Source organism: Chenopodium album, chromosome 15, assembly GCF_948465745.1.
Source record: "Chenopodium album chromosome 15, dcCheAlbu1.1, whole genome shotgun sequence".
NCBI classification, from domain to species: domain Eukaryota; kingdom Viridiplantae; phylum Streptophyta; class Magnoliopsida; order Caryophyllales; family Amaranthaceae; genus Chenopodium; species Chenopodium album.
In genome coordinates this window covers 5,198,529-5,213,477 of record NC_137848.1, presented here as the reverse complement: position 1 = coordinate 5,213,477, position 14,949 = coordinate 5,198,529, and the positions used below count along the sequence as shown (strand labels likewise).

At 30.9% G+C, this 14,949-nt stretch overlaps 1 protein-coding gene across 1 annotated transcript; it reads right to left on the bottom strand.

Annotated features, from left to right (window-relative positions):
* Positions 1 to 5,999: 5,999 nt before the first annotated feature.
* Positions 6,000 to 8,489, bottom strand: LOC145582771 (cytochrome P450 86B1-like). Its single transcript, XM_081639788.1, has 2 exons — positions 7,867 to 8,489; positions 6,000 to 7,232 (listed from the first exon to the last, which is right to left on the bottom strand). Exons 1-2 carry the CDS (start codon positions 8,365 to 8,367, stop codon positions 6,153 to 6,155), a joined length of 1,581 nt encoding a protein of 526 aa, XP_081495914.1. The 5' UTR covers positions 8,368 to 8,489; the 3' UTR covers positions 6,000 to 6,152.
* Between the last annotated feature and the right edge of the window lie 6,460 nt (positions 8,490 to 14,949).

The following is a 14,949-nucleotide window of genomic DNA, read 5'->3' as shown; positions in this document are numbered from 1 at the left end:
CATTGGTGATGAATAATGCGAGATCGCAAAACTGATAAATTTCTTGTCATATTAATTATATGTAAATCATCCTCACAAGTCACAACTACAACGAATCATTATTTTGTCTCTACAAAAAGATGGCATATTTTCTAGTGATATAAGTGAGACTGGAATATGTTCCACAATGCAAGATCTAGTCAACAATCATAGTTTATATAATTTCTTTAATTATTTTTGATTCAAAATATTATGCATTTGTTAAATTCAAATATATTTTGTAGGTGTCTTTATTAATGGATTAGTTTTTACTATTAAAAAAAAGTTAAATCATCTACTTGTAAAATACTCCGTAAAAAAAAAAAAAACATAAATAAGCAAGATGTTGAGCAACATTCATCTTAGGCCCATACAACTATACAAGTGAAGCCCAACAACATAAGCCGTAAATGCTAATTAGTGAACACTAGACCCTAGTGTAGGTAGGACACCCTACACCCCCTCTAAACCCGTCGTTTAGAGTACTACCCACACCCCCCACTAACTTTCATTTTATCTCTCCTCACCCTTTTTTACATTTTCTCACTCCACACCCATTTCTCTGCAAGTTTCTCTATCATCAAAAGCTTTAATTGCAAAATTGTTTTTAAATTATCACAAAAAAATCTTCAAGCACTATGAAATTCAATAAAACAAGGTGCGAAATTTGAAAAAATAAGTTATTTTGTTTAAATTTGGAATGAAAAAAAGTATAAACCCTAGGTTTTACTAATTTTTTTGTTGCGATGTATTTCGAAAATGTAATCGAAACATCAACCATGAAAAATGTATATCAATGTAAGTATCATACTATAATCTTAGTAATTTTTATTGAAAAACTAGTAAATTATATCAGTACATTCTTCAGTTTTGTTTGCAGAGCGAAGAAAACCGTTTCAGAGAAGACAAACAAAGATTATAGTTCGTAGGTTTTTATTTTTTAATTTTTTTTATTTTTATGAATGTTCATTTTCATTTTGTTAAATGTTCATTTATATATTAGTATAACGTCATTCACATTTTAATAAATGATTAATATACATGTTCATTTATATATTAGTACATAGTCATTTATGTAATAATATTCGTCCTTTTTCATAGTTTAGATTGGAATATTATTTTGATGAATGTTCATATTTATTTTGGTAGATATTCAATCATATACAAGTATATGATCATTCACAATTTCACATATAAATATACGATTATTAGAATTTTGATAAATATTCATATTTTAGTCATTCTCTTCAAATATTCATGTTCATTTCAATTTTGAATTTCAATATATGTTTTTTCTTATATGGATATATGGTAAATCAAACATTAATAGATTCAAGAGTTTAATTACTCAGTGTATATTTCATGTTCATCGATCGTTATCTTTCATGGTCATTTTCAAACTAATAAATGTTCAATTATATATTAATAGATATTCATTTCCATATTGAATTACGTAAATATGTTCATTTATGTATTAATAGTTGTTCATTTTCATATTAATAGATAGTCATTTCTACACAAATATATGTTCAATTCATTTATATATTAATACATGTTCATTTATATTGATAGATGTTCATTTCCATAACGATCATGTCAATTGTTATACTCATCCGTGTTCATATTCATATGAAAATTGGTTCATTCTAACACTTATTCTTACTCAAATCTAATAAAGTAATTTATATATTTTTTTGTCTGTTAGTTAAACAAAGAATCGTGGATATAATGAGTTAAACCACACAATGACAAGGAAAAAAGTAAGACGACAAAAATAAAGAAATCGAGAAGGCATGGAGTCGCCAAGCAATATGAACCAATAACACGTGCTTGAATTTTTCAAATTTGAATGATCGAGAAGTTTATATTTATAAATGCAAAGGAATAGGAAAAAAAACCTTAGCAATAAGATGAATATCTTCATCAAGTGATATGTTGGATCCGATATTGCTTTTACTGTATATTATTAGTTATTACACATCTTAACTATTGAATATGTAAAATGATAATTAACGTATATCAAACCCCCCCTCTTTACATAGTATACATGTTATATGCTTATTAGTTTCAAAAGATAAATTAATTTTCATTATATATAAATGTTAATTTACGTATTGATAAATGTTCATTTTCATTCTTATTCATGATCATTTCATTTTTAACAAGTAAATGCATTAATTTTAAAATGAACATGTACATATACTTAAAAGTTCATTTTTATACTACTAATTAAAGCACCCAACTATATCATGAAGTAGTTATTTTTACAAATTTAATAAGGAATTTCAATAAGACTGTGTGCTATATTGTAGTTGTCATGGAAATGATTCTAACAATTACAATAAGGAGTGTGTGCTACCTTCAAAAATTTTCAATAACAAGTACAAAAATTATAAATTTTATACGTTTTTCATCTAAAATAATGCTCCTTAATTAAATGTTAAATTATAAATAATTGTATGTTCATTTTTGAAATATTATATGTTCAATTATAAATAATTGTATGTTCATTTACAACCATCAAATAAATATGTTCATTTTGGAAATATTATATTACAACTATTAAATATATATGTTCATTTTTAAAATATTATATGTTCAATTATAAAATTATACGAGTATACTGTTTATAAAAAAATTTAAAAATTATACACTTCGCATTAAATTCAGAAGCAAGCTTTATCAATGGTGGTTTAAACTTCATTCTTTACCATTTTCTTTCTCCTTCTCAATCATTTGCATTTGTCTCCTTTAACCCAACCTCAACTCCAACCAAAAGAACCAATCGCCGCTACCACAAAATATCGACCACCGCCGCTGCCACAAAATATTGACCGCCACCCCTGCCACAAAAATCTATGTTATCTCGCCTTCATCGCTGCCACTACAACATAACACCAAAATTGCATTTTGCTTGTAAATTGTAATTACTACGATTAGGATCAAAATCATGAAGCAGAGATTAAAAACTGAAGAAAAAAAATTCATAAAAAATCAAAGATAAGAACATAATAACTCACATTGATGAACAATTGAAACTACAATTCCAATTCTAGATGGAAACACAACTTCATAATCATAATCAAAATTGAAAATCAAAGTATTATCTATTAAAGCAACACAATTAAAAGAATCGAAATGAGAAAAAAAAAGTTGATTAATAATGACGATAAAATTAGAGGAATTAGGAGAAAAAAATGTTTGGAGAGAGAAAATGGAAAAATTAATTGAAAGAGAAAGAAATTCAGGCTTTAAAATCATATGTAACAGAAAAAGAAAAGTAAAAAAAAAAAAGGAAAAAAAAAAATTATAAGCAGTTTAAAATGACATAAATTTGATTGTTGAGGAAAGGATGTAGTGAGGTGAAGCGTAGGGAGATGGTGGGAAGGGAGTGTAGGCAGCTGTACCTACAAGGGGGTGTAGGATAAAATTTGCACGTAAATGCTCCTAAGTCCCAACTAAAAGTTGTTGTAATTGACTCTACATCATATGTAACAAATTGCCAGTCAGCTTACGTTATTATTTACTGTATACGAAGTATTTCTCTCATTGTGTAATTTGGTTGTATTACGATTCTTCATGCTCTATTCTCTGTTTCCTCAAAAAAAAAAAAAAAAAAAAAAAAAAAGTACTCTATTCTCTGCAATAAGATTATTCTCCGAAAGCTAAGTTTCCATTAATGAAGTCTTTCACTCGTTAAATTCTTCAATAGTAGTTTATTTTTTTCTTTCTCTTGCTTCGTTTCTTCATCTCTTAATCGCACCACATACCTCTTTTTATTCCAAAATAATGCAACACTATTTTTATTTTTTATTTTTATTTATTTATTTATTTATTTTTATTTTTTTATTTCTACATATGCTATTCATCTAAATTATTTTTTCTCTTGCGTCACTTGTTTTTATACAGTATTATTTTTTAATATTTAAATTATTTTTAATTAATTAAATTGTTTAAAAAAATAATTTACTTTTAATAAAAACGATAGTAAGTTTTTTAAGAAATCAGTTATAGACCTAATAGTAATTTGAAATACAGTAAGATCCTTTTCATTTCACCTTATTTTTATTGAACTAAAATTATTTTTACTGAATTAAAATTCTTTTTTCTGAACTTAAATTAATTTTACTGAACTAAAATTATTTTTGTTGAACTGAAATTATTTTTACAGATTTTGGATTTTATTTCTTATTTAAAGTTACTGATTTTTTTATTGAATTGAAATTATTTTTGCTGAACTAAACCTATTTTTAATGAATTAAAATTAATTTTACTGATCTAAAATTTATTTTATTGAATATTACTTCCTCTGTTTTTTTATAGTTGCAACACTCTTTTAATGCTTGCCGATGAATAATTTCAATCTCTAATATCTTTAATTACCATTATATTAAAATTATAAACATTTGAAATTAAAATAGTATAAATCGAGACGAATCTAACAAGATCCTAGATGAATATATATTTTTGCTTATGTATAAATTATCACATCTAGTTAAAGTGAAACACATAAATAATGTAAAAATTAAATTATTACAATTATAAAAAAATAAAAAACTTTTTTTTTTTTTTTAAAGTAAAGTAAACAAGACCTAAAGTAAAAACTTTATCACAGGATTTAACCAAAAACCTTATAACACGAGTACCGGCCAGCCTTAAACCAAAAACAAAAAGGATCCAATATAAATTGATATAAATAAGAAATAGATTGTCGGTTTAGAAAGGAAAAAAAAAATGGGCCACATTTGGGCTCACAAAAAGGGATTTTGAATTTTCAATTGATAAAAACAGACTCTTTAATTCTTTATTTTATTTTATTATTATTATTTTTTTTTTTTTTTGACGGGCTCTTTAATTCTTTATTAGTGCTTATGTTTTATGTCGACAGTTTTTTTATGTCGACGGTCGACATCGATTACAAAGCCACCACGATGCATATTTTTATTACAATGCATATTATTTGGGTATTACTATATATGGAATTATTTTTTCAAACTTGGACAGTCGACATATTATAAGTTTATGGACGTGTTCGGCAAAATATAGCTGTGAAGGTAGCTGTATCTGTGGAGGTAGCTGTTAGCTGTGTAGGTAGTTGTTAGTTGTTAGCTGTGAAGATAAATAATTTAGATATGAGTGTTCGGTAAAGTGACGGTTGACTAGATGTTACATATAAAAATCAATATTTTATTTTTAAAACTATAGATTAAATTTTTAACAGCTACCTCAAAAACTACCTCTAATTTCAAAAGCTAATCTTTCTAACTTTTCATAAAAGCTACCTCCACCACTAAAAGCTACCATAACCACTACTTTGCCAAATACTCAAATCTTTCTAACTTTTCATAAAAGTTACTCAAAAGTTAGCGCCGAACACGCCCTATAACATCACATCCAAACTATCCAAGCTCCATGCTTCTTGATAGGAAATGGACGAGTCTAAAGTAAAAAGTGAATTAATACATGTAAATAAAATAGTCAATGAAAAGTTTTGTACAAGAAAATTTGTATTGACAGTCTTTTTTTATAGGTGAAGTATTATTTGAAACTCGTACTTAATGTATAATTATATTATAACTCGTATGATTAGTTTATATTCTTATAAGGTAATCAAATATAGAAAGTATATGAACCCGAAAGATCGATGTCCATCTTCATGTCATGGGATGAAGTGTGAGATGTAACATTGTAACATATAAAGTAGTAGTTGAAGCTTTTTTCCTGTATTTGGACTTTACAAAACTGTTGAGCTAGGTAGTAGACTGGTAGTTGGTGCTCAAAATTTTGAGAACTAACAATAACTCTTCCAAATAAGCCTAAGAAACTGTAATATTTACTAGTATAAAGGATAAATTTGTTAACATCTTTTTTTCTAGATTTCATATACAATCATTACATTTAGACATATAATAATACATTTACCATTATAAAACGACACTTTTCACACCAGTTATCACCTACAGGCCAACAGTTCGAGCCTCGTCTCACCTCCACAGTCTAAGTTTATCAGATCTCCTAATGTGAATCATTTGATCTCAAATCTTTGACATTAACAGAGAAAAAAAAAATAGTACGTATCATACAATTATAATTGCGTTACATTTAAGAGAACTTAAGAATAGTTAACTTTGAGCTCAAAGTACAAGTTGCCTAGGCTCAAAGGTAACTGATAAACCATGCTTCATATAAAGAGTAGTAGTAACCTTAGGAGTTATAACTTGACCTTCAACAACCTTAACTTTATACCTTAGAAGAATTGAAGCAGCCACCATTTTCATCTGTGTGTAAGCAAATTTTTTCCCAACACAAAGCCGCGGTCCAGCATTGAACACAACATATCTAAACTGATTTTCGCTAACAAATTCTCCGTCTTTGAACCATCTTTCCGGCTTAAACTCCGAGCTATCTTCACCCCAAATCGACTTCAGCCTCCCCATCGCATACACATGATACAAGACTCTATGACCCTTAGGAATTTTCATACCATCCGGAAAAACATCATCTTCCTTAGCTTGTTTAAAGTCAATTGGTACCGAAGGGTAGAGTCTAAGGGACTCGGATAATGCAGCTTGTAAGTACACCATTTTATCCAATTCCTCCGCTTGGAAAACAACATCATTTAGTCCATCTTTCGTCTCCCTTTGAGATAAAATCGCGCTTATTTCTTGCAAGATTTTAGCCTCAACATTCGGGTGTTCATGTACTAGCCAAAAGAACCAGACTAATGCCACGGAACTAGTGTCACGCCCTGCTAGGATAAAACTTATACAAAAGTCCTTAAGAAACTTATCAGTAAAATTTTTTGTAGTGTTTTTACTAAGCTGATTTTCTTGCATTTTGATTAGCCTAGATAAAAGATCACAAGGATCGCGGTCTAATTTACCGGGCTTATTTAAATCAGCCTTACGATTTTTTACCGTGGTTTCAGCAAATTCATGCACAATTTGTACGGCATTTTTGAGCTTATTTTCTTTGCTCAAGTTAAACAATCTCATTGTCTTCCAAATAAAGGCTGGTACCAAGAACCTGAACAGAGAATACTCTGTTGCATCCTCGAATGCTTTCGCAAAGGGAATGTCCGGTAAATCAAGGGCTAAACAACCAGGATCGACACCAAAAGCCGCCACACACACGTTGTCGAACGTGAAACGAAGTAACAACTCTTGAAGGTCAATAGTATGGTTTCTTGATGAGTTAACTTGCTTCTCTATTACCTTCAATTAAGAAAATGAATAATCAATATTATATGTCAAGATTATTAAATTTAATTTAACTTGATGGTAAACAAGACTATGCTTCAATTCAACATGCTTACAATCAATTACTCCTAGAAAATTGTCAAATTTTGTACAATAACATTTGAGTTTTTAGCATATTTTGTAACCCGATATTAATTTATAACATTATAGCTAGACTACTAGTGTTAAACTAACAATTGCACTTGGCTAACGGTCCGGACTAGAAGGCAGCCAGACCCCGCCCATAGGCTATGTATGTAATTTTTATAATTTTTCTAGAAAATTAGCTAATAAGTTGTAAGTCGGCTAACCAAGTTGGTGTCCTGGATTAAGAGTTCGATAATATACGACCCACTTGGCCAATTCCTAGGAAGAACGGTCTGAATCAAGACTGATAGCTATATCGAGTAACCTCACCCGACCTACTAGTCATCTCTACTATTCACTTTAACAAGGCTCTTCTCATCAATAAGCCAGGTAAAGTGCAATCTCATACCCCACCATCCAAGTGACCTAACAACTACATTAATAATACGAACTTATTAATAACAATAATAAATTAACCCATTTTTTAAAAAAATTGTACAAGAAAGGTTAAGAAGGACCATGCCTTAAGTAATTTGTCATGCACAAGACTTTGCATGGTCCTCAAAGAGTACTTCACGAACCGACTAGTATGCATCTCAGACGTAGCAATCCGGCGTTGCTCCTTCCACTCGTCGTCATCGGCGTTAAATATGCCATCGCCGAGAAGCTCTCGAAACCTTTCTCTATAGTAAACACCCTTAGGAAAGTTCTTAAACTTAGTTTTAAGTATGTATTCAATCTTAATAGGATCAGCAATCATAATTCCTGGAAATCCACCTAAAAAACCTCTAACTCTATAACTTCCTTTACTTTTTTCTAAGGCTTTTGTGTTCCATTCATGAATTTCTTGGTAATGAAGGGCAAAAGATGGGATCATGCCAACAATAGGCCATAAAGTGGGCCCTAATTTGTTTGTGATTTTTTCATGGATGCATGAAACTATGAAGAATCCAAGTAATGCTAAAAATATATCAGAAATTTGTATTTGGCTTAATATATTTGTTACAAAGTTTATAATTTCCATTTTTTTTAAAAGGTTTTAGTATTTTGGAAAATAATTAGATATGATGAAGTGATGAAAAAACTAGGGAGGAATTGAGTGGATATTTGGATTGGGATAGATGATGAGGAAGAATGGCAACTTTATAGTGTCATGGTTGCAAACTTGCAATGACTAATTTGGATTATTTGGGTTTATATAATGCATGAGGAGTGCTGTGATGTGATTTTTGGACTTTCTAGGACTTTTTTTCTCAAGGAGTTAATATTGGGTGGTTGTTAGCATTCTTAATTTAAAATTTACAAGTAATATTACATACTCCCTCTAAAAGAAGGTTAGGTATGGTGGTTTTTTATGGTTAATAAGAAAAAATTTGATAGTAGAAAAAAATTAAATTAACTTTGAACGTAGGAATATTGTATTGGGAATAGTTAAATATTAATAAATAAGGATATCTGTATAGAAAATATGTATGTATGAGGATAATGTGTCAAATAATACATATTCTGTATTTTTTTTGGGTAATGTTATACATAACCCTTAGGGCTATATATAAGCATTAAAAACACTCTTGAAAATTGTATAAAATTAAGAATTCATGACAAAAACACGCGTAGATCAGTGTAATTAGTGTGTTTTTGTCATGGTTTTTTAAATTTATACAGTTTTCAAGAGTGTTTTTAATGCTTATATGTAACCCTTAGCACTATGTATACCATTTTCCTTTTTTTTTATTATTTTTTTATTTTTTATTTATTTTTTTTTAAAAAAAATAATTAAAACGTTAACATTAAAGGGGAACACCAAAAAGGTAAACATAGCTCTCTTTTAAAAAAGAAGGGAATATTGTTTTTACCATTCAATCTACCATACTCATAAGTTTTTTTGTCTAAGATTACAGCGGTCGTTTTAAATATGACTATTATATTATTTTAATGATAAACAATAAGATCGGTTTATTTTTACACATTATAAAATGAATATAATTAGTCTCTTAATACCTACAATGAAAATATAATTTTTTAAAATTTTAATCCAACATAAAATAATTATTTTTCACCTCTCAAAAAAAAAAAATGTTTTTCAAAAATTAAAAAATACTAATAAAAATTTGATAAATAAAAAAATGTTGATAATACTATTTTATACCAAATAATATAATTTGTTATTGGGAGAAAAATATGTCAATTATGAACCATATAATCATGAAAACATTGTGAAAGTTATATTTCAAATGACTAGTATAAAACTTTCAAATATATATATATATATATATATATGCAGATAAACAATTCGTATATATGCAGGCGATAGTATTTCACTTCGTATTATTGTATAATATGCAGATAATCAATTCGTATATTTGTAGGCGATAGTATTTCACTTCGTATAAATGTATAATATAAATACCATATATATAATTCCAGGCAACGTCTTTACGTTATCAAATACCAATGTGATTTTATTTTATATTGGTGTTTAAAGAGCCACAAGGGCAAGGGTGAGAATCTTTTTTTTTTTTTTGGTGTTTAGAGAGCCACAAGGGCGGAGGTGAAAATCGATTCTAAGATCTTTTATAATCGGGAGGAAAGTTCTAACCACTTGAGCTATCTTGCACTCTTAATACCAACACAATTAACCAAGTTCTCATTATAGAACGAAATAGCACATTTATCACTTGGATCATTGGATAAGATGAGTTGAGAGAGTGTCATGTGGCGGATTAACTTTATCATGAATGATTAGCTTTTTAATTAATGAAAATTATAAACTTTTTTTTTTTAAGGAAATGAAAATTATAAACTTATTTAAATATCACATAATGAATATTTTTCATTCAATCAAACCGAAACAAAACTACAAAAGTCAAGATATATAAATGGATTACTAAACCTAGTTACTTAGCTAGCCAAGTTAGGTAGTCCGTATAATTTCTTAAACTGCATTTTATTTTAGAGATAGATTTTGTAGCGGATTTAATTAAATTAAACCAGCCGCATGCTAAGAGATTAATGCATGAATCTACCAACTAATATTAACATCTTGCTAGTTCCCATAACATTTTCAACTCTTGAATTTGTTTCATCGGAAATATTTTGAAAGATAACAAAGCAAATACGTCACTAATTAACCATTGCGGCATTGTTAGACTGATAAGGATAAACAACCATTTGATGACGCCGGTTTATATATACTACGGAGTACTGTACCGCTTTGGATAAAAATCGTGTTTGAACCTCTCACAAATCATAGGTCAATCTAGTCCACGTTAACCTTTTTGGAAAATGAAAGTGAAGGAGGGTATGTAAGAGCACCCTCATCCTCAAAGTGTCCCTAATAAAATGTGAATATAACTCTCAATTTAATCTTGAAAGATTTTTAAATAAAATTGTCCGAATATGTTATTATACGATGTATATTACTCCGTATTAATTACTTCTTATATTAGGACACTGGACGCCATGTCAAATTACTAAATTAGACATGTGACATATGTATTACTCCATAATAAGGAGTCTAGATCATTAGGACAACTCACCATAATTAATTACTCCGTACTTATCAGTATATATTGGTTCTTTAATTTTTAAGATGTTAGGCTCTAGCTATGTCAAATGTAGGACTCATGAAACTCTTCTATGTATAACTATAAATGCTTTAATTTATATGCTGATTTATACAAGTATACTTGTATTAGATTAATGTTTTAATTAAGTGAATAGGAATTCATCATCCATCTGACAAGTACAAGCCTAAATATATCTCTCTCAATTCTATAACTCAGGACATGTTCTTTTCAGCTTATTTTTAGTTCAGTTCAGCTCCAATAAGTCCAATTCACTTCAGATAAGTTCTTAATTTCCTTTTCTCATAAAATATTCAGTTCAGTTCAGCTCAGTTCAATTAATCAGAACAGGCCCTTAATTTGTACAAGTTTGGTTTGCTAATATGTATAAATAAGTACGGAGTACTCTGTAATATAGACCATCAATAATTTCAATAAATCTATAAAAATGTATTATTACATTTAATACATTGGTACTCGTAATATTTAGGGAGAAAAGAATTACCAAAAATTAAAATGGTGTATCATTGACATCTAAATCCGGTCCTAACGGGTTAGCCGTGATAAAAATTGATATGAATAAAGCTTATGATCGAGTTCATTGGAGCTTTCTTTTACAGGTCTTGAAGGCCTACGGGTTTCCAGCTCATTGGTTGCAAATGATCCAACAATGTCTCTCCATGGTTTCCTAAAAGCCTCTAATTAATGGTACGATGTCGAACCCTTTTAAACCGCAGTGTGGTCTTCGCCGAAGTGACCCTCTCTCACCGTACCTCTTTCTCTTTAGCATGGATATTTTCTCGCGGATGTTACATCTTGGACAGGATTTGAATTTATTTTAAGGAATTAAATTGTCCAGAACGAGTCCTTCTATGTATCTCGCATTTATTCTTTGCGGATGACGCAATTATCTTTTTTGGGCAACTTCTACGTCATGTACTAATATTATGCAGACCATTCAACGGTTTACTAATATTTCTGGTGAAGATCAAAATCTGTCAAAATCCTTGATACAGTTTACCCCGAATATTTGTACCTCTACTCAGGCTAATTTCAAATCTATATTCCAAATGAAGCAAGTTTAGGTGTTCGATCATCATCTGGGGGCTCCAATTGATTTCGTCGGAAAAAAGAAGGACCACTACCAATTCATCATCGGCGAAATAATTGGAAGAATTAATTGTTTAAATGCTATCCGGCTTTCTCAATCGCAGAAGTTAATTTTTATCAATTCTATCCTTGTAGCTATGGCTTCCATGTTCTTGCTTGCTATGAGTTACCGGTCTCTGCTACAGGGAAGATTGATTCCTTACTCATGCGCTTCTTCTGGGCGCATTCTGATACTAAAGGTATGCATTGGGTGAACAAGGATACCATGCAGCTTCCTTGTGGCTTGGGTGGCTTGGGCATTCGCTGCTTGTCATCCTTAAATAAGGCACTGCTTATGAAACAGGTGGAGACTCTTTACTAACCCATAGTTGCTAGTATCTAAAGTTTTTGGTGCGCGTACGACCTTTCTTTCCAACAACCCTAACAGTCGGCCAAGATTTACCGGTTGTCATTCGTATGGATTTCGGGGTTTACTTAAGGTGGATACTCTTTTAAAACAGGGATGCAATTGGAAAATTGGTAATGGGCGAAGTACTCTTGTTGGTTCGGCTAATTGGATCCATAGTAGCATTCCTGAGTTCAACCCGGACTTTCTTTGCAAAATACAGACCCTCAGACAATGGGGTGGGACACTAATAAAATTGTTGATTGGTTTGTTCCTATGGATGCTTCAACAATCTTAGCTATGAAGTTACCTGATATGACGTAGGAAGACTTCCGTTATTGGTCGGGTACCCCGTCGGGAGGTGAAAACAGGATATGCAATGCTTGTACAACAACTTTCTCCTGCGTCCACATATTCTAGTACTGCTTCCTTCTGGAAAGTTCTTTGGTCTCTCCAGTTACAGCCAAACTGGAAGTTGTTTTTATGGAAACTGCTACATCATGCTCTTACAGTTAAAGTGGAACTCCATCATCACAGTGTTCCGATTCAAGATGTGTTTTGTAACCTCTGTAGATCAGAGCCAGAGGATTTAAATCATCTCTTGAAAATGTGCTTTAGTGCATGAACAATTTTGGAGGGGTGGATGCCTCGGTATTGACTCAGAATTTAATGGAGACCTTTCTCTCTCAGATTGGATCCAAGATTATATCCAACTTTTTATTAGTCGGGATGGTCCTTCCAGCACTCGCTTAGGTACCTTCGTCGGTACGCTTTGGAGCCTGTGGTTATGTCGGAATTCCAAAATCTTTAGGGATTCTATTACTTCCCAGCCGTTTGCTTCACAATTCGCTGAGGTAATGGATGCACATACAATATTTTTCAACGCAGACGCTTTTGCGAATATCCCCTGTGCTGTGGAGAATGGTGGTGGTGGTGTCTCTCCTCTGCCGGGTTTTTACATTGCTTACTAGCTTAGCTAGGACTGAATATCCAAGGGACAGCTTTATCTTCTCTTCAAATAGATGGGTCTTGGTTCAAATATTCTCAAGAAGCTTGGATGGGATGGTGCCTAGATAATGATGATCCATTGAATGATCGAATCATTGGTGGAAGTAAGTTCGGGGTTTGTTCTTCAGCCTTACATGCGAAGGCATTGGCATGCATGTATGGGTTACAGTGGGCTTTTGATCGGGGGTTTCATTCCCTCACGATTTTTACTAATTCCTATAATCTTGTTTCCCTTCTTTGGGGGGGATGGTCATGGTAACGTTGCTTACCTTTGGCTCATTCGCAAGATTATACTTCTTGGCTCTACCTTTCAATATTGTAGCATACACAAGGCGGATCGTCAGCGCGTTCATCGAGCTAATCAAATAGCTGGAGAAGCTGCGGTTAATTTTATTTGCTTTGGTATTAATATGTAATCTGTTTGTATCCTTTGTCAAAAAAAAAAAAAAAAAAAAATTAAACTTTTTCAATTCACCCGAAACCCAATAGTTAAAAAAAAAAAAAGAAAAAAAAAAGAAAAAAAAAAAGGGAAAATAACTTAAGCCTCATACGTAGTATACATATATTCTGATTTTGGTAACTTAAGAGTTAAGACAATAAGGGTCAATCATAATCATCTAGGTCTAAATCGACTAATGTGTCATAATAATGACAAACTAACGAATGCTTTATCTGGAGGACAATGATCGGTGTTGTCTCTCTAGAGGCATAGTCTTCCCAAACAACATATGTAAATGTCTTATATTGAGAAAAATAAAAGAGAGTTGTACACTACATATGGTTTTGGGATTAAATCTACTTTGGTCTTGTCTCGGCTTATATATTTTTTTGGTGTTTAGAGAGCCACAAGGGCGGGGATGAGAATCGATCCCATGATCTCCTGGAACCGGGAGAGAAGCTCTAACCACTTGAGTTATTCCTTACTCTCTCGGCTTATATTAATGTACATAATAAACTTATTTATTGAACTTTTGTTTAATCAGACTCATATTTTACCGAGGTTAACTTATTTTTCTAAAACGCACGGAGTATTTAAGTAATTAATGTGAGGATAACATATAATATGAAAATTTTTCTATGGAGGCGGATGCACGATGCTCCGTGCATCAGTTTTTTCTTAAAAAAAGCGGAATGAATATTCTATTGTTCAGTAAAGAATATACATTTGTTTTGTAAAGAAACATATAGAAATTTCATAAAGAACATCACACATAGCTGTATTGTAATGAACATATAGTTGTTTTATAAAGAACATATAGCTATTTTGTAAAAAAAAAAAAAAAACATCCAACTTCATGTTCATTATATATATCTAAAGAACATCCGTAATATTAATAAAAAACATGATAATTAGAGGTGATCAACTTTAGCCCGGCCCGATCCGGCCTGAAAATAGGGCGGGTTTAGACAAGCTTAAAAATGCATTTTTAGTTAAAAATCCAAATTCGGCCCGAAAAGGCTACTACATTTTCCGGGTTTGGACACGAGTTATTATGTTAAGGCCCAGTCCGACCCGAAATTTTTATCACCTCTAATG